At 37.9% G+C, this 25,124-nt stretch overlaps 1 protein-coding gene across 8 annotated transcripts in view; it reads right to left on the bottom strand.

Annotated features, from left to right (window-relative positions):
- The window catches only part of NTRK2 (neurotrophic receptor tyrosine kinase 2), a 205,584-nt gene that overhangs the window by 161,958 nt on the left and 18,502 nt on the right, over positions 1-25,124 (bottom strand). For all 8 annotated transcript variants that reach the window (XM_015849249.2, XM_032441164.1, XM_015849251.2 and 5 more), the window contains exons 2-6: positions 22,838-22,912; positions 22,528-22,599; positions 16,535-16,603; positions 12,926-13,080; positions 242-378 (exon numbers count right to left, since the gene is read on the bottom strand). In XM_015849249.2, coding sequence (XP_015704735.1) covers positions 242-378; positions 12,926-13,080; positions 16,535-16,603; positions 22,528-22,599; positions 22,838-22,912 — 508 coding nt within the window. The remainder of the gene's footprint in view (positions 1-241; positions 379-12,925; positions 13,081-16,534; positions 16,604-22,527; positions 22,600-22,837; positions 22,913-25,124) is intronic.

Here is a 25,124-nt window from a genome sequence, read left to right as displayed (position 1 = left end):
TAACCTCCAAGAAATCACAGTACTCTCATTTACAAATCTCAAGGAGCAAATGTTTGACATTTTCCAGAATCAGTGCAGCAGTTGGCCTGGGTGAAAAGTTACTGGAAAATAAATGTTATCCCAACATTAATCTTCATCTTTTTGATAAGAAATTAATTGAAGCTGGACATGAACCTTCATTCCATTTACAAACAGATATCTCTTCTCTCTGAACAGTCACCTCTTTTTATATGAAACTTACCTCATGGTTTGAAACAAGATTAGTGAGCACCCAGGACACGTTAGGGGGTGGCCCTCCTGTTGTATCACAATACAGCGTGATGCTCTTTCCTTCCACCACAGTGATGTTGTAATTGCTTAAGTTTGCTGAGGGTAAGTCTACGACAGAAACAACAAAAAAATACACACATGCATTTGCGTCTGACAGAAATAGATGCTGTTCATTTCTATAAAAACTCTGCAAGTGCACACGTCACTAAACTAGATATTCACTGTGGCTAGTTGCCCACAGTTCAGTCAGGGAGTCCAAATAGCATCTCTGGAAACAAATAACAATCTTTAAATTGCTACATAACATTTTTCTGCACTGCCTCCACTTTGCATTTTAAGGAAACATACCTTTCAGCTAATTTTAAGAGAAAATGATTCAGGTGGGTAAATAGAATTTACCTTCAGTTTTTAACTTAAAAATAACCATTCTCCCACTCATTTGCTAAAACCAGAAATTTAATCTAACTCTCTGTTACAGTTCCAAAGGAATCTTTGTTTTTGTTTTCCAGGATCTAACTGGCACTGTGGTGCTCTCACTACTCTCCACAGCACCAAGAGTAAAATCCCACCAGCCCAAAGTTTCACACAAGAGATTGCAGCCTTCCCTCTCATGCAAAGTTCACAGAAAGCACAACAAAGCCCAAGTATGAAGTGAGGGAAACAAAGCACTGAACAGATGAAACTAGAGAGAAAGGTCAGAAGTGTGGGTTGGCTATTGTACAGAGCTGCTGTATGAGGCACTCCAGCAGACAGCTGGTGCCCTCAGGAAAGCAAAAAAGCAGTATGATGGTACCAGGGAAACAGCCTAGACTTTGTAAGATCTAGGACTTCCCCTCCATCTCATAACTATAGACCACTTCACACCTCCATCTTTAGCGCCCAAAGCAATGGGAACTTTCAGAAGAATAATATATGTAATACGTGATGAGCATATCGAAACACACAAGGAATAATAGATCAACCACCTTCAAAAATAATGCCAGCAGTATCTGGCATTCTAGAACACAGGAGTGTCTTCTAGCACACAGGAACTCAATTGTCACATATTTCTTTACAAGGCAAATAATCATTCCTCATGCTAGAAACATCAGATCTTCCGTAGCTCATTCTATGCCTTTCCATGGAGCTATGCACTGTCCAAAGCCTTGCCCTCATTTATGAGGCATCATCTATCAGCCATTCCAGGCAAGTTTTAACCAGAGTTTATGATCTCAAATAACCTAACTTGTCTTCTATGCTCAGTGTGTATGCATGATCTTGCAACTACTATTCCTAAAACAACAGTCCTCTTTGTTTTATTTTATTTTCCTCACCTCTCTTGTAAATTAGAAAACTGTACTTTTATCACAGACTTGCAGGTATAAAAGTTTAAAGAGGAGCTGCTTTATGTATGTAAAAAGTCCCAAACAAAAAATTAACAGTCTTATTAGTGTGACATTTTAATATGTTTACTTAAACTTCAATAGAACTTACATGTACTGGAAATCTCAGGTTTAATTAGTTCATTAAAAATGAAATGAGAGGAACCAATAGCATAGAGAAGACTAATTGTTTTCCAAGCAGTTTTCTTGCCTATTAAGATCAGCACAAGTGTGCAATAACTTCTTAGACACTTCTACTTCTTTAAGCAGTAATATGATTCTCATTACATGCAACATGAATTTCTTCTGTTATGATCACTTTACAAATCATATGTTGAAGTTTACTGAGACAAAGCTGGACAAATTGTATGTTTTGATGCAGTGATCTGTTAGCGAAGGTAGCCATCTGCTCTCGCCTGCTGTGAATTCAAATTTCAGCAGTGTCTGTCAACTAGTACTGCAGGAAATAAAACTAATCTTAAGGAACATTTGGATATTAATTACACTGGTTGAGGAACAAGGAGTGAAGTAATGAGATCATCTACCACATAATGTTATCCTTCCACACTACTTTGAAAAACATTCCAATCGCTTTTGCCAGACCTGAAAGTACAAAGCCTGTCAGGCTCCCTTCTTCAGCCATTACCGGGGACAAAGTATACATAATAAATTGATGTTTCACAGTGCAAACCTTAATGGTTACTACCAGCACATGATTTTACATGAAACCTCTCATATAAGCAAAAAGAAACTTTGGTCCCTTAAAACTCTCCTTCAATAGCTGTTAAATTCTGAAACAATCTCTTCCTACTGTATGTTTATTTATAAGGCAAACAACGGAAAATGAATTCCTCTGGTACTGACTCTGTGGGACCAAGCCACAAAACCTGAACCAACAAAGAAATGCATATAAAAACACACTGCACCCTAACAGACACATATGCTCAGTATGTGTGCTCAGCATAGTGTGAGACCATTTATAAGAGTCTGTAGCATTTTGACACCTACACAATCACAAAGATATCCACCCATGCTGCAGTTCTTCTTGACTTAATTTGACTAAATACAGCATTTTAGATAACTATCACTTAAGTTGATATGGATGTACATTTTAAAGGACTTTGTATATAGTAATTAATACAAGCAGTCAAACAAGTTCAGATAGTTTTGTATACTGCCAGCACAGATTTTAGGCAGTACCAGAAGAACCCACGCAAGGTAGACATGACATCATCTTCCCGCAAGTCTCATCCTGATATCTGTCAGACAGAGATTAACCTATGCCCCAAAGCCTGAAACATAATATCTCTCTCAAACTTTGATAACATTAATTATTGTAATTCTGGATATCAGTAATAATCCTGCTAGTATACAATTTATTTTTCTAAGTTTGTTCTATTCATAGCTTTCTGCAGCAATGAGCTATACCTTCCAAGAGGTAAGCAAGATCATTCCATTTAACTACTTTCAAAATTTGTCTCTGAAGTTCAGATTTATTGAACTCCTGCACAGTTGTGAGAGAATAGAAGTCTCTCAATCTTCTTTTTAAGACCACTTTTGTTGTTGTTGTTGTTATTCTCATGTCCCTTTTCTTAATAAATTTCTCAACACAACATCCAAACGTTTCTTGAACACCCCCAGGGTCAGCAACTCCACCACCTCCCTGGGCAGTGCATTCCAGTGCCTGACCACCTTTTCCAAAAAGTAGTATTTCCTAATGTCCAGCCTGAATCTCCCTTGGCGCAGCTTGAAACCATTCCCTCTAGTTATATCACTGATTACATGAGAGAAGAGGCTGACCCCCAGCTCACTACAACCTCCCTCCAGGAAGATATAGAGAGCAATAAGGTCTCCCCTGAGTCTCCTCTTCTCCAGGCTGAACAATCCCAGCTCCCTCAGCTGCTCCTCATAAGGCCTGTGCTCCAGACTCCTCACCAGCTTCTTAGCCCTCCTCTGAACATGTTCCAGGGCCTCGATGTCTTTTTTCACAGGGACACAAAATTGGACACAGTATTCAAGGTGCAGCCTCACCAGTGCTGAGTACAGGGGGACAATTACCTTCCTGTTCCTGCTAGTAACACTGTTTTTGATGCGAGCCAGGATGCCGTTGGCCTTCTTAGCCACCCAGGCACACTGTCAGTTCACGTTCAGCTGAGCATCAATCAATACCCCCAGGTCCATTTCCTCCAGCCACTCCACCCCAAGCCTATAGCACTGCCTGGGGTTGTTGTGGCCAAAGTGCAGGACCCGGCATTTGGTCTTGTTGAACCTCATTCCATTGGCTTCGGCCCAGCCATTTTTCAATCCCAAAGAACACGAGACTTCCTACTGAATATTCTTAATTGTAACCTTCAGTTTAATGGCTGGTAGCAAGCATACACTAAAATTTATGTCTTTGACTTGATACAGGAATAGGCTATAATATTTATAGGCTGTATTATTTCACCACATAGAGAAAATCTGCTTTCATATTCAAGTTAGTAATACTATTATCCACGGAACAAGTAGTTCTTGGTTAGGACAAGCACAACTCACTCAAGCAGAACAAGGCACAAAACAAGCAAGCAAGGAGGATTCATTTCTGTCCAGTGAGTCCCTACTTAGCATGTTAAGACTTCAAAAGGAACAAATCCTCACTTAAGAGAGCACCTGTTCACCTTTACAGACCACTGTTAGTGCAAGTCAGTGGCTTGAAGGCTGTATTACAGTGGAACAGTGGAGCATCACTAACAAATGTCTTGTATCCTTCTTCAGAGTGCACAGCTGGGACTTCAACAATCACTTTCCACCAAGTACTTTCAAAGGTTACTAGAGAATTTGGCTAAATAACTGTCAAAGGGAATGAATTAACAAAAATAATATGTCCAAATTCCTAGAAGGCTTTCACAGTCCTCATGCTGCTTCTTACTACTTTCTATATAAAGTGTACACTGGCCTTGGTAGAGCCAAATGGGTGATATATCTACCAAAGTGTATAATCTAATTAAGAAACAGATGAAAACCAAGACAAGCTCAGTGGTCTGCAACCAAGTCTCAGAGCCAAGCCCTGGTTCTAGCCAGTATATTACAGCAACTTCCAGAAGAGTCATAAGAAAGGAGAAAAACGAGTTCACCATTACAACCAGGATGTTGCTTCATTGGTTAACTATCTTCAGAGTTCCCAAAATTTTTAGAAAGTTATTTCCAGACTGAGTTTTTCAGTTTCATCTTTCATCTATTCAGCTCTGAGTTTTTTTCAGCTGCTTGAAAGCCTTCATCAAAAAGTTCTCTCAGTAGTGTCAATTACCCTCACTAATACCTCAGGAATGACAAGATGAAGAAAAGAGTACCTGTGAGAACATTGTAAATTCAATGCTGAGTTCATTAATGATTTCCACTGCATGCTAAACCCCTCATTCTCATCAGCTATCTTCAAACTCCCATGAGTCTAGCCATGATGCACTGTCACTAAATGGTTTTTAATGTGGCCCATGACATCCCTTTTTAGTTTGGCACATTTTTGCAGGTCAACCTGTTCCATGGAAAGAACAAACAGTTTTCAGGACAAAAACTGACATTTTTTCTCATTACAAGTCAACCACATCTGAATTTCAATAAAGTCATTTTAATCCCTATATGAAATCCTTAATCATCTTTTTAATAAACATATCAGACCCAGAATGATTAAATTAATACTAAGGCCACCAACCACCTATCAAACTGAACCAGATGAAGACAGACCCACTATTTTATCAAATATTCTCTATGATTCATAAGATATAGCATCCCAGATCTAGCCAGCTTGCCTCACATAAGATTTAAACACAATCCAAGTTTCTTGGTTTCTCTGGTCTCTCTCTAGGGAAAAAGTATTCAACTAATTAAAGCACTAGCTTGGAAACATCCACTACTTGTATTATCTGGAGCCTGAAAGCAGAATATTTCATAATACCATTAATTTAAGAACTGTGCAAATGGATCTGCAAGTTTCAGAGACCTTACTGGCTCTGACCACACTTTTCTCGATGCAACATGTAAGAAAAATAATTTACTTGTATCATTCCATTAACATTCTGCCTTATTTGAAAATACAGGAATGTTTACAAATTCCTGAAGTATTTTCCTATGGGCTTTCATGGATTTAAAACAGCAAATAATAAATAAATAAATAAATAAATAAATAACAAAAACAAAAACCACCTTTCTAGTAATTCAAGCTATAAGGCTAGGAGATGTTGGATGTGTGATTCATCCCCTGTGTTTCACTTAGCAGCTACCTGCAGACAAAAAGCTCTCAAAAGTTATTCCAAGGTGACAACCACAAGCATCTTCAGTGAAAATTAAAACACTAGACAAATAAAATACTGAATCAGCAGAAGTAAGAAATACACACAAAAAATTACCACCTTTCATACTTCATTTTTTCATAACTCCACTTTTGCTTCATTGGCTGCTCTAACCACTAGGCACTAGTCCACTGTAACTTTGCTACCATGCAAAGCCTTACTTGGAATGCCCATCAGATTAAAATAACAAGTAATAGCACAAATCTAAAAGGTAGGGGGAAAGAAAGAAAAGGAATCCTGTCTTATGACCTTTTTTCCTTTTTACTTCCACTCTTTGTGAACTGAATGTTAATGTAAATTAGAAAACTGCATCAGAACAAAATCTCTTCAGCTCTCATGGAGGGTATAAAACAACTGAACAAAGCACTGAATACCCACTGAATAGAGGTACAATCTCCATGAGGCACAGCAAATCTTGGAAGGTATTTTCCGTAATTATCATGGCATTTTTCACAGGCCTGACAGGTTTAAGATAGAATATTCTTGAATCCTGTATAGGTTAGTGGCAAGGACAATTTCCCTGAATCTGGAGGCTAGATTCCTTTGAACAAAGAGAAGGATGACATATCTCCTCCCTTTGACAGTACCCTCCCTTTTTTTATTTTTATTGTTTTTAATAAAATATAAAGACCTTATGTCTTTTTCAAAGGAGAAGTATAGATTCCTACCATAAGGAGAGACTGTGTCCAAACATAGAGCCTCTGACAAAGTATCGAGGAGAGTTTATGACCACACCCTCACCATTTCCTAAGGAGCAGCTAGAAGGGGTCTACACACTGAACAACCTCATTCCAGAATAACCTCTTCAGACCACCCAGATATGCATGCTGCCTCAGCATACCCTCTTAAAAGTCTAGCTTTTGCTTTTGTACATGCTAGATCTGATACAACACTCACCTTGCCAGTTTATGGAGAACGTCTTTCTGCAGGGAAGCAGACTGTGTGATGTGGCAGCTCACTGAGCCACCCAGGTATGCTAAAATATTGAAAGAAATCTGCCTCCAATCATTACATGCCTGACTGTAACATTCAGCTGGGAACTTTTACAGAAAATAATTAAACAAGTACAGCCTCTACCGGAAGGTGATGATTCTTTAAAGTATGCTTTCCAAGAGCCAACACACCCTTTCTTTGCATTCATACTTATCCACCACTCCCTGCTTAACTGACATTGTCACCAGAAACAAACTTATTCAAGTAAAGCTCATCTATGCTACTAAAAACACAAAACTTTCTAATCCATCTTCACAACCACAGCAATGAACTCAACCTCTGCAGAACAGTCAGGGTGCACAGCTGTGTCATCTGTACAACCCAGACAGTGCTTTGAGCATCGTTGTGAAAGCTAGGAAGATAAGAACCATCACCTGGTGTGCACTATAACAAATTCACCTGTAGAGAGACCTGGCTTCTGCTGAGAAACTTGCTGCTGACTTTTCAAACCAGTTAAGAGCTCATGACTCCATGGTGTCTTTCCCCAGTTAAGTCAGTTCCTGAGCTTCTGCCCAGACCCTCCAAGTCACTAGAGCTGGCGTAGGTTCTAACAGAAAGGTACTCATTCAAAAATGATCTTGCAGAACTTGAATCCTCTAATTTATCCCATCCTCAGTATTAATATCAACAGTTTTCCCAGAAGAATTTTCAGATTATATATTTCTGTGGAGGCTGATAACCTTACTACCCCCTTTCCATGGTAACAGTCTCCTGAAGGTATGTGGTGGCCACATTTTCTCTTAACTTCCCTGAATAGTTAAGATAATTAAATTATAGATGGGAAAATTGTTCTCAACTAGTATGTAAGCTTCAGTCTATCCACATCAACTTTCAAAAGAAAACCAAATACATCCAGTGTGGCTGGGGTGAATACAGCAGCCACAAGCTCAACAGATGAACTAAGCTAAACAGACTGTAATGCAAGATAATGAGGCCTGAATTAGCTTATGTGAACCTCTAACAAATGGTTTCTTACTCATTTAGTGTATGTAACATGGTTAGGATTCCTGCAGCTTTATCTGGAGAATTCTATATGTGTGTCTGGAAAATAATGAAAATAGTGCCAACTTGTCATGACCCTGAAACAAAAACATTTTCAGAGAACCACATAAAAGAGAAAAACAATGAGTTTTGCCTTTGCTGCCTTGTTTGTATACAGCTGAAAGGACACCTTCATGAATAGTCTCCAATTCTTAAGTGAACAAAAAGACTTTGGGGCATAGTTATCCAGCTGCTAGTCTTCATCACACAAACTATACGTTAAAAAGCAAAGTAGGAATGCCTATATCCAACAGTCAAATTGCCATTCTCTCTCATTAGAATAGTATTCAACATGTACAATGACAGATCAAGTCAGGCACAGAGAGCACCCTGGCAAAACTGTTCAACACACTGAATTCAAGAACAATACTTCAGTGGTCAAGTTACATTTATTTTCCTTAGGTAGTGTCTTTCCACTTTATATTTTTATTCAGCTTTGTATTTGAAACCTACTTCATGTAAGTTCATGCAGAAATCAAGTCAGAATTACAAAATGAAATTCTATTTACTTATTTATTTATTACTGAGATGTTCGCCTACACTGCAAGTATTCAGCTAACATCATTCACAAGCCTGGTTTTACATAGCATATGTCTATGGTAGTTAATGGATGCTTAATGAAATGCACAGTCACAAGTAAGCTATGTACACCTCTGATCCCTGTTGCCTTTTCAAATTATTGGTTATTTTCACTCAAAAATTGAAGCAGAAAAATCCAAAATAAACAACACAGGCTACAGAATCCATAAATACTCCGAAAGGTAAACACAGAGAATGTTAAAGGGTTTTTCAGAAATCACTGTAAAAGTCTTTTTCTGATAGTCTTATCTATGAAGTCTGGCTGATAATGAAAAAAGATGTCTACACTCACTGGATTATGCCTTTGCTTGTGGTTTTAGACTGCTTTCTACTGTGTCTGCCTAAGAACTAATGCTTATTTTATTGACTCACTAATACTACAAATCTTTTCTGTAAATTTAAAGAAATAAACCTGTCAATCCTTCATCTTGCCTTTTTCTGTCTGTAGAATTTGTAACTGCATGACTCCAATCTGGTATTTCCTTTACTTGCTTACCTCTAGGATAAAAGTCTACCACCAGAATGTAGCTAAAATGAAGACAAACCCATCCCAATCCTGTATAAGTAAATATGTCATATCTTTCCCAATCAAGCAAGAAATGGGCCACCCATCTCTTCAGGCTGAAACTCTACATTACAGCAATGACTTCTAAAGTGTTGCTTGCTAAAACAAGAAGCATCAGTAAAACCCACACTCTACACTTCCTTGTGCACAAGTGAAGAGAAAGAAAAATGTTAAGAGTCATAAAAGCTTGCCTGAGGTTGAACAAAATTTCTGAATATCTAAACAAATAGCTAGCCCACACATGTTTACTATATGTTCAACGAATTAGTATATGAGAAGAATTTACCATTTCATTCAATACACATTAACTGGCATATATGACCAATGATATATGTTACAAATAAGCACAGAATGCTGGTAGGATAAACAAAAAACTGAAAGCCAGATCAAGCACCACACCAGCATACATAAAACAATTTGTGTAACAAAACTGGACAGATGCACAAGGCAAAACAGCATTACCAGACTGAGATCCAGAGCAACAAAAAATCCACATGGGACTGCAAGACAGTTGTAGAAGCCACATATCTCCCAAAAACACCACAAGAAAAAAGACATCATTCAGTACCATTCAACAACAGTAGTTGAGTGACTAAATGTTTTCCTGAGGGTGTCACTTTAATAAGTAGTTTTAAAGGACCTGCTTTTCTCTCTGCAGTATTCATAGAGCTCCAGGTGATCTGAAAACTGAGGAACTTAGAAGTGACCTTACTCACACACCAGTGGTGATTGCAGTCATTGCTTACAGAGATACTAGTACCCAAAAATGTACTTCTCTTTCTAGGTTTTCTAATACAGTTTACGAGGTGAAAATAAAGAGCACAGTCCAGGCAGCAATACTATCTCCACTGCATGAACAACCAGGAAATGCTGTGAAAACAGCAGAACTAAATACCACAATTTCTCTAACACTAAAACCATTATGGTAGTGGTAGATAAAAACCTTTGAAATTTTAATTGAGCACAACTTTAAAATCAAAAAGCGTCTGGCAATTTTTATCACGTATAAATATATTTCAAATGTAGTTGAAAAAATATTGCTGCAATTGAAGGACACTTTTAATATTGCAGCTGGAAAGATCTTCTAGCAAGTCAGTATAACTGATTCTAAACCTCAGGAAAAGAAATCACAAATTTGATGTCACCTAAATTGCAAACAGCCTTTAATCAGCATATTAATGAACATTTCCACCACATAAGCAGTAAGTAAAGTACCACAGAACTTTGCTAATTTTCACATCAATTACCTACAAACCAGAGCCTTGTGATCAAGAAACCACAGTGGCCTCTTCCAACTTCCCAGCAAGAGGCTTATTAACAGCACACAGTAGCGAGATGTCCTATTACCAAGACATTCACCACATACTGTACTGGCCACTTAGTATAATATTATGAAGTAATTAATAACACCTGCACACATACAAAAGAGCACATTTGCTTAGTTCCTAAATCAAAAAAAAAATTAACTAACTAGAGAGATGGGATGAAATCCTTTCATTAGCAGAGAATGTTAGAAAATGTTTTATTAACAAAATTCTGAAGTCTGCATGCCCAAAAAATTTCTCTTGACATCAAAAGGAGTTGAAAGAACTACGCAGTCCACAGACAAAAAGACAATGAGTATACACAACATATATCAAAAGCTGGATTCTTCTTCTGTTTCTGATGCACTTAATAGCCTTTCAGGAAGTGCTAGAAATTAAACAAACTAACAGCAACAGTGGCGGTGTTGCTTTGTTTTTGAAATTGTCTTGTGTTTTTAAATACAGAAAAATATTTGCAGGTTTCTTGAGAAAAAACATTTATGCAGTGGATCTTCCAGACTTCATCTGGAACTCAGGGCACAGTCATGAAGAATGACATTTCTTTTCACCTGAGGATCCCTCTTTTGCGCCTAGGGAATGGCTGTGCTGTTACTGCAACTAAAACTTATGTCCTACATCTGTTCATACTGAAAAAAGTAGAGTAAGTTAAAAAAAAAAAAAAAAAAAGAAAAAAGAAAAAAGAAAAGAAAAAGAAAAAGAAAAACCAAAGCAAGTGTGCAAAGTTCAATGATATTCAAACCATGTAAACCAACATTAAACTAAGACTGAGAATAATTTGCAGGCCTCTGCAGATTTCCATACAAATCTTCAGCAGAGTGCATGCTTGCCAAATGAAAATTCCGCTCCAATCTATCCTCACCTTTCCTCCTCTTCTTCTAGTTAACAGCACTACATACCCTTCTCATGTCAGGTGTTTGTCACAATGTGCCCACACAATGCACGTGTACACACACACACCTACACAGTATCAACAGGTCAGCATCAGGTCTGCTGCAACTGCAGATGGTGAAAAACTTGATCGAAATAAGTAATGCCTCAAGGTTTAATCCTGGATATTTAACACCAAAAGTTTGCAGAGGAAAATCCTAGCTGCCCAGTGGCTTCCAGATGTGTCAGCTAAAGACAATGCAAGAGACTGTTCTGGAGTTCCTGTTTCATACCACCAGACCTCAGTCTACCAGGACACCTTTCCATGCTCACCAGACTAATCCACTTTATATTTCATCCAGCTAAGCCTTGGGGTTGGGTATATGTGGCTGACCTTGGCGTCATCTCCCATTTCACATGAATCAGATCTTGCAATGCACCACAAGACCTACTGAATAGGTTGTGTGTTTTTTTTAATCCCACCAGACACTACCACAACTGACCCCAACTGGGATGCAGGACCAGTAATATCAACAAAATGGCCATGATACACACTTCTGCCTTTAAAGACAGCAGCACATTAGGTCTGCATCAAGTCTCTTCCATGGTGTCTCCTGGCTGGTGACTGATATCAGACAGTCCTGCATATTTCAAATGCCGTGGATAAAAGGATGCTCAGTAGATGGTGAAAGGACAGAAAGTATAGGTTTTGTGTTCTTCCTACCATTTACCTTCACTTACTAGTTCGATTCAAACCTGCCCTCCACAAAGAAACCCTGATCTCTTTCCATTTTGCCTGCCAGATACTAAGCACCCAGCTGCCTGCTCTGCAAAGAAAATCCCAGACTTTAGCAGCCCTCATGCTGTGACTGGAACATTCAGACTCTGCCTCTCATCCACAACAGATATCTCTTAACCACTCTCCAGCTGTCCAGTATACAGGAAGCAAAGCTGTACAGAAAAAAAAGTCTTTTTGTGACATTTTTCCACAATCTTCAAATCCACATACACTAATGCAAAATAGTGCACTGCAAAATGTTACATACCTAAGCCTCCAGTGACTCCTTTGTATAAATTACACAAGCAAACTCTGTAGATTTCTGTCTGGGTGAAGTACTGAGCTATTCTCTAATTCATTGCTGTTAGCTGACACTTTTTCTCCTTTTTTCTGAATTTTCTTTCTTTGGTACTAGCACTAGAGCTTGCAGTTTTGAAGGACAGTAAAGATTTCATTAACCTCAAATAGCTTGAAAAATCACAGAAGAATTCTGTCTGTTCAACTTGTAAGTACTACCATTTAGTCTGACAAAGGCACATGCTTCTTATATAATTCTTCTGTGTTATCTATAATTCATGTTCTGTCTTCCTGCACTTGAATAATGGTATATTTTTAAAAGGATCAAGGAAAAGAAGGCTGAAGTGAAGCTTCCAGAGTTATTCCATGTGGGATGAAAGACCACAGACAGCTTAATCTCTCTCCTAAAACACTTTCCTTAAGTAGAGCAGTCGTCATTCTGAAAGGTGTCTTGTAAAAAAGTATGTTTGTCTTTCCCATCCTACAACAATTTAGCAGTAAACATATGTTTAAAAGAGTATTACCGCAGTTTGGGACCTTCATATCCATCAAGGCTGTCCGCTTGTCATTGTCATCTACGCAATATATATCCTGAGCTTCTGTGTAAAACTTGGTCTCTTGAAATTTCTTAATCCACATAATTTCACAGGAACATTTGAATGGATTGTCCACCAGTATCCTATAGGAAAGAGAAAAAGATACACATTTAGAAAGCAGAGCGTATCATGTGTATAGAAAAAGCTGATGGGCAGAGGGACTCACAGCACTCAGCTGGGTGAAAGTAGAAAGGTAAGGGCCAAAACCCTCAGTGCAATGCAAACTGGAAATAGGTAGTTGCTTCCTCACAGAAAATGAAGCCTTACCAAGAATCCAGACTGCTATCCAGACTGACAAGAGAGAGATCAGAGGCTCAGTCACATCCTCCGGTTAACTGGTGTAAATCATTATGCTCCATTTTATTTTGTAACAATTAAGCAGAAACCAGAACTCCTCTCTTCTATGCTATGTACTACTCCAGGAAGATCATACCAGGGCTTATTGCTATTAGGTGGCAAATTCCTTTCAGAGTTATGCATTATAGGTAAACTCTTAAAACTCTAATAATAATAAAATAAATTCACCTAAACTTAAAGAATCACTCACGATAATACTAGAAAATCTCAAAGTAAAAACACTATGTAGTGTTATGTTGAAACACTAACTGAAAAGGTGACCCTGAAAGAGCAGTGTTCAGAATAATGTAGCTACAATGTACACTGTATGGAATTTAAATCACACATGAACAAAATTAACAAATTCTACGTGACAGTGTGATGCACTGCAGCCCAAGTGAAAAATAAACAGAAACATCCCAATAATTACAGAAGATGTGACCCAGCACAGTTTTTTCTCCTGTAGGTGTAGATCAAAGACAATGGCCATGATGATCTGAGATGAGATCCAATACAGTCAGTATGAGTGACTGTTTGAGGCATTTCATTACAGATAGAATGACTGTTCCTAACAAAATTTCCTAAGTATTCTTGATGAACAGAAATTAAACACAAGTTGCTTACAGTATTTATACTTGTATGTGCAGGAGGCTAACTCCTGAGGATGCAAAATGTACAAATCATGAAAAGGACAGGTTTTCAAAGCTGTAACCTGTTCCCTCAAAGACCATCTGAAATTTTGGTGGATAAAAAGCCGCAGGGATCATTCTTGCAAGCCTCAAGGAGCAATCTGTAGTCACAGCAGTCATCAACTGGAGTTCCACAGCACTACTGCATAAATAAGAAACACTTATGCAAGACAAGTACAAATACTAGGATCCCATGGGTCAAAACCTACGATGTGCATTTTTGAAATAATATTTATTTTTCGTCTTCTGTTTCATTATACAACTTTCATTTAAGAGACAATTTTCCCTCGATCAGAGGCTAAGCAGTCCTTTCTTCCACTGTTTTACCTTGTGTCAAACCCATTAGAGGAGTTAGGCATATAATAGGCAGGATGGTGGATAGAAGCAAGATGGCTCTCCACATATGCTTGTGTGAAAGAAAGAATCTAACCTAGTAGAGGGAAATTACATGTCCTTATCTTGTTTGCTGTAATTTTACAGCTGCAGCTACAGCTTGTTCTAAAAGAAGAAACCTTTCAAGGCAGCATTTCCTTCTTTACAGTATCTGGCAAATATCTCCTATTTCACCCTAGCCTGAACTTTTCATCCATTTATGTTTTGATTTAGATGTGTGCTAACAACAAGACACTTCTTTTTCAGATCTAGAGTAACCTTCTTACAGGCAATTTATGGCGTATTCTCCTCTCAGAATTCCCTTCCAGCATTCTTATCCTCCCCATTCTAATCTTCTACCTGTATGTTACCTATTTATCAGTGGAGCTGCTCAACTGATGCTGGTTTTATCACTGCTTTTCCATCTTCCAGGTTCTATTTTGTCATCCCCACCTTCTTTTCCTTACATTCCTTACATCATTTCACTTAACAGTTATGAACAAAGCAACATTGACTGTGTTCTCTCTCAGAACCTTTGCAAGCACTTACTCCACACAGAACCCAAAAGAAACAGTTCACCTGAGATGAAGAAGCCTGAGAGTGGCTTGATCTTGGGAATAAATCTGTTAATTGCAGCAGACTAACTCTAAGGAAACACCAACAGAACTGGAAGCACAGTATGCCTTCAAAGTTGCTGTAATTTCCTTTTTAAGTTACAGCATACCCACCTTTATTTTTCTGCATCCCACGGGGACAAAGGTGACCCCATTCCTCTATTATCTGCTTGGAAACATTAGGAAGATCCCAAACAAAGCACACTGTGCTTGTCTTTCATCCTATTAGTCAAGTCCATGTCTACAAAAACACAGAAGCCACAGACATGTACACACTAACAGTGTCTTTTTGGCAATACTAAATAAGAAGTATGAAGCAACAGAGGCTTCAGTAGCAACAAATCTATGGAGGGCATACAGCAATGGGACTAATCTGCAGCTAGCTAGTCTTTCATCAGTGGTTGTCTGTGCTCAGCAACTGCCAAATTACGAAAGAAAATTCCAGCAAGCAATGTTCCTGCACTGTAAAGAAAGAGATTATACCAACTTAATCATCAACAAAACATACCTGAGGGGCATAACCTCCTTTTGCCTCACCGTGATTTACTCACTTCATTTATCACAGGCTGAAGTTCACTAAAAGAAGTTCAGGATTTCTAAGCTTATATTGCAATTCTTGAATTGGCATTTGGGTAATTTCTGACCCTGCTCTGAGCTCTACAAGAGCAGCCTCCCTCTGTTGTGCAGCTCCAGCCTTCCCAAAGCTCCTGAATTCCCTCTACAGTCCTATGTACTAGCAAAGACTGCACATAGAAAGACAATTCCATGCCTTAAAAATTCAGAGAAATCGGTGAGGAAAGTCATTATTTAAAATTATGCAAAAGATAGCCTCTGTCTATCTTCTGATTTGTGTCAGTATTCCCAGTCCCAAAGTCATTTTCAGACCTTACTTTTTGTGCAAGCCTCAAACACAAGAAAGCACAGTCTGCCTCAGAAGCATGCTACGTCCTCTCATTTTTCAGCCCTTACGAATAAAATTTTAGAATGTGTGATAATTCATAATCTCTGCTCGAAAGAGCAGAGAATAAAAATATAACACTGAAATGACTGGCAAGTATACATCCATCAGTACTTCATTAGTATTCATTAACGATTTCTTAAGGCACAATGCAACTCAAAGGGAAAGTCAAAACTTCCTTCAATATCCTACTACAACCATAACAGTTGTAGGGCCAATGTATATAAGAATGCAAGACAGAGAAATCATTTGACAGTTTGTAGGTGGCTGTGCTAAACTAACTCAAATGCCATTTTCTATGAAATAACTCAAAAACAATAAAAATATTTCACAGCTGAATTCACTTTTTCAACCTGAGTGTTTGTTTTAAAACAAACAGTTGATCCCAGTCAAGTCCTGCAAAGACAATATTTCTGTATTTAAATCACTGGCATTGCTGCTTTCTTTGGATCTGATCTTCATTCCATATCATTGATGGCTGTCTGTCTTCTTCAACAGAGCAAACTTTAAAGTCTGTTTCTTCCATTTTAGACACAAATAAGCTGTATATTAAGAAATGTCAACTTACAGATCAGACAAACCCAGATGGCGAAAAGGCTTCTTGGACAAACTTGAGAGCTTGTTTCTGGAAAAATTGCTATGGGAAAAGAGAAAGATTGCATTAATTAGGATTGTTCCTTCAAACTGAAGATAGAGTTTGTCTCTCTTAATGAAATGAAGAAATAAAACCAGCCCTAAAAAGCCTTTATTCCTTTTACTTCAGTTGGAATGAAATTGTGCTGTTTTTGCAGCTTGATGGGTTTCAAGCATTTGAATCCAACCTGTATCTGAAGTCAAGTACATTCAAAATCAAAGTCAGCAGGGGACAATATTTTCACTTCTAGATCTTCTGTTCATTGCAGAAAAGCAGCAGATTTAATTGTGTTTCAAAAGTATTTTGTCAAGTCCAGGTGCTAATTACATGCTCAATTTATTCATAAGTGAAATGGGTGTATCCCTTCCTTTGATGCTGCACCATACTCTGTACTCACATAAACCCTCCTTACATGCTAGCACACATCCACATCAGAGCCTTTTAGTTATTCTTTTCAAATTGCATGTACAATATGCACCCACATGGAAGATCAAAAGGAAAACTGTAAAATGCCTATATTGGGCTTTTTTATGTCAATTAAGCACTTACGGTTTCCAGTGGTAATTAAGTGAAAGGTCCTCTTACATTATGCAAAGAAACATTCATCAGAAATACTAACCCCCCTCCCAGGCTTACAAAATTGCTCTCTCCACCCCAACCCAAAATAATGTTGTTCCTCTATTGATTTATCAGTCCACCAATTAAAGAGAGTGAGAACAGTAAGCTGTAAAACTGCCAGCAGTACAGTGCAAATCAGTGTTATGAGCCAAAATACCACATGAGTTTTATGTGGTATTATAAAGGTGCCATAGGGGCTCCATAGCTATAGCTGCATTGCATTTAAAACTACAGATTAAACCTTTTTTTCACCCTGACTAAAGAACATAGTGTTTAATTCCCAAATTTTCAGTCCTTGATTTCTGAGTACAACTCAATTTTCAGGGAAATTAAAAGAATGCAATTTGGATCCTCTGCAAAGTTTCAGATCAGAATACTTACAAGATTTTATTTCTTTATTGATTCCTTCCAGCAAGCAACCATGTGAAGTTTACAAATTGCGTGGTTCTAATGTTAGAGCACAAAATAGATGAGCTACTATTTCATTTGTCAGATGAACTAGTCTGCCCTACAGCTGATGCAGGTGGATGCATCTCATTGACCCTGACTAAGTATATCAAAATTGAAGTACATTTTGCACATATGACAGTAGACACATTTGAATAAAAAATACCATTTTTACTTTTTTTCCCTAGTAAGCAGAAGCCGTAGGTTGAAATGCTGAAGACAGAAGCCAAATTCTCATATGCACTTGGGCTTTTCTCTCCAGCACCTCTCGAGGTAACATGTCACATTAAATTTTACCATTCCACGCACAACACTTCACTCACCATTTGGGAAAGTTCTTCTAGTTCTGACACTGCTAAGCAGTACATGTGGATGTCTCCATGGCATTCCTAAATGAGTTAAATGCCTGCTTTTCCTACCTGCACAGCAACTGAATCACATCCTTACCAAAAGATAACCAGACATACACAGGCCTTCACTTGCAGAAAGGCACCCAGTCCACTTGCTAGTGGGAGGCAATGTACTCTACATCATGTGGGGAACAGTTCTGGCTCCTGGTTTCCATATGGCATGGGACTACATGTACATACCAGGAGAACATAACTATCAGACAATGGAAACTTCAAACAAACAAACTTCAGGAAAACCTCTGTCCAGTTGAAGCCATTTTGTGGTGAACAAAATATTCAACAAATACAGCTTAGAGAAAACAAAAGTATCTTAGTAGCTGTAATTGTCTTTTCTGATTTTTATCTACTGCACTTGATGCATACCAGAAAAAGGAAGTGAGAAACAGTACGAAGACTAACATATTCCCATGCCTATATTGTTGTTGGTCATGTATTGATACATTTAGTAATTCCAAGATCACAGGTCTTTATTCCATGAAGTTTAGTGCCTTAAGGTTTTTCAAGCTGACAAGTAATTCAATAGAAATTTTTCAGGCCACTGTTATAGAATTACCATTTTAAAAGATACTTTGACAGTAAATTTACTGCTATACATTTTTTTTTCAGAAGCTGAGCACTTTATATTGATTATGAAGATGCCTGCTGTGGTTTCTTTATTTCATGTTAAGTGAAAAAATCACTACCAGGCTTATTATGAAGAAGTTGAGGCCTGCACTTCCGCTTCCATAGAAGGAGAATATAAATTAGTTCCCTGGTTCAACTACACACAAAAAGATCGTGGTGAGAAGCCCAAAGAAGATCCATCCATTTTAGGCTTCTAAAGCCTAAAAAAAGCATGAGTTGGAGCACAGAGCTTGGTTCTAAAGCTACACCTAAGAACGAGACCAGAATTTACTCAAAAACATGACTGTATTTTACACACAAATATCAATTTTTAAACTAACTAGCTCTTATAAATGTAAAGTTGTGGCAATTCAGAGAGTGCAAGAGCAGCTTGAGCATCTATGTAAATATTCACTCAGGTAGCAACACAGGCACAGCACTTTACTGCAACATCACTGTGCAGCTCACCCTACTGCCTTCAGGGCTTCACACAGATAGAGGAAATAGGGGGAACAGCTAAAAGAAGAATTAGGGAGAAAAGGTAAAGAAGTGGGCATTTTGCTACGCTCAGTCTCCTTCCATAGGCAACTGCATGATCTGACTACAGCTGGAACCAGCTTTGTATGTGCGCATGGGAAAACTGCCACTAGGTCTCAAACACTTTAATTTGTCTGCTATTCCTAAACTTGGTAGACAAGTAAACACATCTTATTACCTAGAGTTACATGCATACAATACATGCGCATATATGCTTCATCAGTGCAATTATACAGAGCCTGGCACATAACCAAAGCTATTTTGCAATGTTCCAGGAAATAAACACTTGCTGTAAAATGTACTTTTGTGTTTAAAGATATTGACAGAATACCATGTATGTGTATTACATATTACTGTTTGTAGCGGACAAACTTATAAATTACGGAACTACTAAACTAGCACTGTTGCTTATTAAATGTGACTGTTGACTAATGTGAGGACAAGGACAAGGAGAACGTCAGAACTAGATTATTAACTTCATTTAAATAACATCTATTTGAGCAGTTCTCCTTTAGTGTTTGTTGTTGCTGTTGCTGTTGGTTTTTTTTTGTTGTTGTTGTTTTTGTGGATGTATATGCATATATAATTACTCTAGTCTTCTTATTATCCATACCTCTAGAAAGGTATTTGAGCTAAAAATGTTTGTCCAAGAAAAGAAAATAATGAGAAAAAGGTTTTAAGGAAGACAGGTTCCTTATAATCTGATTTTCTTTAATGACTCGGAAAACAAATGCTATATTCATAAAATAAAGATCCATAAATATATCAAAAGATTTTTCATGTAAGAAAGAGAAAACTCATACAGCTACTGCAGTAAAGTGTTGGCAGTTTTTGTTTTCTCTCCAGGGTAACAGCAAACTGTTGCTTTAAAGTAAAAAACTTTTCAAAGATCTGTGCATTTTACTCTTGGAAAGTGAAATGATTCCAGCTCTTGATAGATTTCACTGTCCCAACCACAAAAATTATCATCATGCTTACTTCTTTTTCACATGTACATAAAGCATGTGGAGCTGTTTAAAAATTTCCATCCTACATGGGCTTAACCTGTTTCTGCTAACATTAGTAGTTCCCCACCAAAACAAAATACAGTATGATACCGAATAAGCTCCTGGATCACAACATAATTATCTTTAAACAGGATTCCATGTACATCTACCTAACAGATGTCAGCAAGCCCAATTTGTCTCTAAAAGGACATTCCATGAACTACAGATCTCATAAATCCTGATCACCAACCAATATGCACTCTATGTTTGCCTGTGTGCTCCAGCTGAAGCTCTTCCTGTGACTAAAATATTCTGAAGATATCTTATCCACATGTTCTTTCAGTGAATTTTTGCAGTGTCTACTTGCCCATACAGATGGGAAGGACTTCCAAACATTCCTCTACCTAGATACAAATTAAACTCACTGTTCATCATCCTATACTCATGGTCATGGAGACAACTGATCACTCTCCTCATCTTAACTGCTCTCTTTTTAAAACTATATATATATTCCCTTTCAGTCTTCTCTTCATTGGACTGAACATACTTAAAATCTTAGTTTCTTGAATGATTTCCTTTACAACGTACTCTACTAATCCTCCATGTAAGTTCTTGCTAGACATGTAGATTTAGTATCCTCATCTTGATAGATGCCTTTCCAGCAGCTACACTAATGGGAAAAATCTAACAATTAATTCATTTTAATCCCAGACTGTATTTTCTCTATTCTGCTGCATTAAGCTGAGATTCCGTCCCAGCATAGCAACTAAGTCGTCATTCACAGTTGTGCTTCTTGGCCAGCAAGTTCTCATTGCATATTTCTGGAGACAGCACACATGCATTTAGTTTTATATAATTTCATCTTTTGCAATCATAATTCACTGTGTAATTGCCACATAAGCAGAAGAAAAAATTCACTTCAGGAAGATACTTCCTTATATCACCAAACAGTTATACTAGAAGTTATTTATTGATGCCTATGAGAAATAATATGGCCTTACAGCAAGGTCTGGTTCACAGTCTTCTAGTGACTGCTGCACATTAAGGACAGCTATCATATTTAGGCTGAAACAGATATTCACATCCACTTCCTTATGTAAATTGATTGCTACTCTTTGGAAATCACAGGTGTAGAAAGTGATTTTATTTTATTAGCAAAGCCTTGGGCTTGTATCAACAGCTCTTACATATTACAAGGAAGTATCTTGGGAAGCCTGCAGCTTGGTCTTATGTCTTCTTGATCTCATTAGGACCTAACAAAAGCAAAGGGTTAAGTAAGTGCTAAACATATCTAAAGAAAATGAATGAACTGAAAATATACACTTGAATATTTGATTAAAATAGAGTACCCATGAGGAACTGAGCCCCACATAGGATCTCAACATTTTGTAGGACTGGATCCACAATTTCTCATATAAGCAGCAAAGTGATCTACTCTTTGTCCTAGCAAAAAGTACTACAGTCCTTCATAGGCCTGTAAACACACTTAAAAATTCTAAGTCATTCTTTCCAGCTGATTATTTTTCTCTGTACTTCCATAAATAAACATCACTGAGTTCAGGTTTTGTAAAATCTGAAGTGTAAATATTCTAGAAAAACACAGGCAAAAAGCTTCATAGGCACCAGCTTTGCTTCCTGAAATTCATAAACCACAATTGCAGTTGGGTATGAAAGTAACCTCATGATTATATTCTGCTTTGTCAGCATTTGCTTAGATTGTGAGTGAGCTTCTGATGTGAATCTTCCGCTCATCCTCACTTATAAGACTCTGCTTCACAGTCATGGCACAGTCTCTGGGCATGCAAAGTGATCAAGATACACTTGAAGATATGCCTACCCCATGCATTCAGCCTACTGTGCAGTAGCTGCTAAAACACACTTGACTGCACTAAGAATGAAACGCAGTCCCTGTTGTGGTTGGGACAGTGAATCAGACTAAATGCAATCAAATCAGTCGAATACAGTGCAATGCATGCAGGGTAGACAATGTGCCTGCAGCACCAGCTCATTTCAGCTGAGACAGACATTGTGCTATACTACATACCAAAAAAGACACAGACAGAGACTATTGCTAGAGACAGGATAACAAGCTATACTGTCTTTTCACCAGCCTACATTATGTTCCTATGATCAGCCAGTTCCTTATCACACATTCAGTCTACCAGCTCCTTACAACACATACAGTACTCAGGTCAATGAATGACAAATGGCCATTATAAATCTGTCTTGTTAAAACTTTTTATATTAAGGAAATGGTAAAAGAGAGATAGAAATTCACAAGAGTTAGGCATTTTTTATTTGAAAAGCAGTCACTCTTCCTACTCACATATACTGTAGGTTGACGTTTTTCACAAATGCCTGACGGGACACAAATCTTAAGCCTGAATCCACCACGGTCCTGTGAAAACAAATAGAACTGTTAGAATGGACTACCATTTACAATACAATGATAAAAATAATAAAATAAATATATAAAATAAGAGTGTGGAGGAAATCAATACAAGACTGAACTGCAAGATCTGCCACTGCCCTCTGTAACATATAAAGTCAGACCTACACTCAGATGAGGTCACTACATACATCCATGAGAGAAATGAGAAAAAGTAACTTCAAAAATATTCGTTTCATGTACTCACAGATTCTTAAGTCCAACGTAAAATCCAACTTCATTGTCATTGATACTTTCTAATTTTCGCTGATTTGCGATGTAACTGTTGAAAAAACAGGACAGAAAAGAGTATAAAAGCAGCTCCTGCCATGGCTTTGTTCAGAGGCCAAGGACCTCTTAGGCTTCAGTAGTTGCTGACCTATTACAAATAACACTAAGCTCCAATTAGAGTTTCTGCAGTGAACAAGTACTCTTTAAAATCTTCCCCATCATATAAACTATATTTTGAGGGACAGGACTGGAGTAGAAACAGTTGAGTTTTACAAAGGGAAAATGCAGCAGTGCTCATCAAGAAAGGAAGTCACACTGAAGACAGTAAATAAATCTGCATCACAGTATCACCCTTTTCCAGGACACTGCTTCCCTACATCATGCATTCTAGAGCAGCAAAAGGATCAGTCATGATGGTGGCAGTGGAGTTAAGCCACTTACAATTGGGGTAGGCTGTGTTAGTTAGCCTAATCACTTGTTAAACTCATTTCCATCTTGTCCCAAAGCAGTTTCAATTTTATTTACAAGGTGTAGCAATAAGAAAATAAGGGAAAGGGAGGATGTGTTGCCTGATACTACATAAATAATAGTAATAGTAATAATAGTAATAATAGTAATAGTAATGGTAATAATAGTAATAGTAACAGTCTCATGCGGGTTGGAAGGGACCTCAGTCCCTTCATCTGGACTGCATCGAGTCCAGCCCCCAGGATTCAAGCCTCTGTGCTGCAGAGCGGCACTTCTACCACTTGCGCCACAGGGAAATTCGAACACCTGGGCCCCGGTGTTGCAATGCAGCATTCCAACCACCTGCACCACCGGGGCACACATAAATAAATAAGAGGAATTTAATAGAAGAGAAACTGTCATAGTAGAGCAAAATGCTGAGAGTACACTCACATATGAAGAATATCTACCTGAACCCCAAAAGCATGCAGGCATGCAGGATAGTCCTTTGTATTATTATCATGTGTGAACTATGAATGTCCAGTGGTATCCCACAGATTGTAAATTAAAATGTTGTACATGGAATTATATAATGTTACCTCTTCTTCAGCAAGAAAAGAGGTTACATAGCACAAATAAGGCTGTCTAATAGGAAGGGATAAGTACACACTGCAATTCAACTACCTTTATGAGTTGAAAAATAAGTCTGACAAAACCACCCTCCTAAAGAGACCATGCATTTCAAAAGATAACACTATTCATAAAGAAACCCAGAAATGCACTTTTACTTTCAAAGACATCCAGAACTAATCAAAGCCACAGGTTTGCTTGTAAGGTTAAAATATTTCTTTGATAGAATAAAAATTGCTTTCACTTTAAGAATTTTTTCCTATTTAATGAGAATTCTGATGAAGTGGAAAGGCAAGAGTGTTGCTTTCCCAAAAGCAACTAATCTACTTTAGCTGGTACATAAAAGAAATATGTTATGTGCCCACATCCCAACAAAGCCTGAGAATCCCAAGAGTTGGGCTGGGCTCTCCTCCAAACTGCAAAGCTGACTTGGGCTATACTCTTGCCAAATGCCAGGGAAAGCAAAAAAGCTTCCCCCCTAATGGCATTCACAGTCTCTTGGGAAAAAAAAAGAAAAGCAGTTAAATGACACTAGACAAAACACATTATCACCGCATCGTATGACAATAACCACTCTGCAGGTCTTCATAGGCTAAAATTAGCTGCAACAAGACAGTGGCTTACTTTACATTTTATGCATTCTTCCTTGGATTTTTAAAGGCCATCTGATCCAGTCACTGAGGATCTGTTAATCTATTTTGTTAGTGGTGGTGATTGGGAAATTTATATATTTTGCCACGTAAAAACAACAGAACTGTTTATTAAAAACCACCAGTTCATCTATCTGAGTCCTGCAAGTAGGTAATCTTACAGCATCTGAACTTCCCTTGCTCATTATTTAATCTCTGTCACTTGGACCTTATCATGTCAAAATGAAGTTGTGCAAGAGATATCTAAGATACCTTCCTCATCCTCTCCTCAGTGTTTGACCAGTGAGTACCCCGATGAGACCAAGCAGAAACGGGGAAAACGTAAGGTAAATGAAATAAAGGAAGACAGACAGGAAGCATGGGGAGAAGGGACTCACAGAAATACAAGAAAATAATCTGATGAACCAATTGCACAAACTGAAGATTAAGCCATCGGACAAACTCCATCGAACACTGTCATACCACACATACATCTCATTTATCACACATCTGCATTTGGCATTGCAGTTTTAATCATAAAAGCACTGAAGAACTTCC

The sequence above is a fragment of the Coturnix japonica genome, chromosome Z, assembly GCF_001577835.2.
Source record: "Coturnix japonica isolate 7356 chromosome Z, Coturnix japonica 2.1, whole genome shotgun sequence".
Classification (NCBI taxonomy): Eukaryota; Metazoa; Chordata; class Aves; order Galliformes; family Phasianidae; genus Coturnix; species Coturnix japonica.
The sequence above is the reverse complement of the archived record's forward strand: the minus strand, read 5'-3'. Positions and strand labels throughout refer to the sequence as shown.